Genomic DNA, 548 nt, shown 5'->3' on the forward strand with positions numbered 1-548 from the left:
GGGCCGCAGCTTGTGCGGAAACCCCAAGAGCTGCGCCCACGGCCCCTCAGGCCCGTGTCTCTGCGGACCGGGACGGCTTTGCAAGAGGCACGTGGTGACAAAACCCTGCAGCAAGCTGTGACCTCCCCTCCAGCAGCGCCTCTCCCTAAAAGCCACCCGATGCCGCTCTGCTCCAGGCAGGCGGGCCGCAGCTTGTGCGGAAACCCCAAGAGCTGCGCCCACGGCCCCTCAGGCCCGTGTCTCTGCGGACCGGGACGGCTTTGCAAGAGGCACGTGGTGACAAAACCCTGCAGCAAGCTGTGACCTCCCCTCCAGCAGCGCCTCTCCCTAAAAGCCACCCGATGCCGCTCTGCTCCAGGCAGGCCGAGGGCCATTCAGCACCTTTCCCCACCCACCAGAGACCCAGGGGGGCGAAGCACCCACCCCAGTGTGTGCTCCTGCCCCGTGCACCCCCTCCTGAACCCAAGGCCGCATCCTGCTTACTCGGTACGTTGGCCAGGGCGGACCAGGTGACGTAGACGGTGTAGAGGGTGACCAGGGACGCCTGC

General features: G+C 67.0%; 1 protein-coding gene across 1 annotated transcript in view; it reads right to left on the reverse strand.

Moving 5' to 3' along the window:
* Window positions 1-462: 462 nt before the first annotated feature.
* Window positions 463-548, reverse strand: part of LOC104624925 (serine incorporator 2-like) — a gene marked incomplete at its 3' end in the record, with an annotated part of 2,068 nt that continues 1,982 nt past the window's right edge. The window contains exon 6 of the mRNA XM_010292413.1: window positions 463-548. This exon is cut by the window's right edge and continues 29 nt beyond it. Coding sequence (XP_010290715.1) covers window positions 463-548 — 86 coding nt within the window.

Source organism: Phaethon lepturus, unplaced genomic scaffold (genome assembly GCF_000687285.1).
Source record: "Phaethon lepturus isolate BGI_N335 unplaced genomic scaffold, ASM68728v1 scaffold42038, whole genome shotgun sequence".
Lineage (NCBI taxonomy): Eukaryota > Metazoa > Chordata > Aves > Phaethontiformes > Phaethontidae > Phaethon > Phaethon lepturus.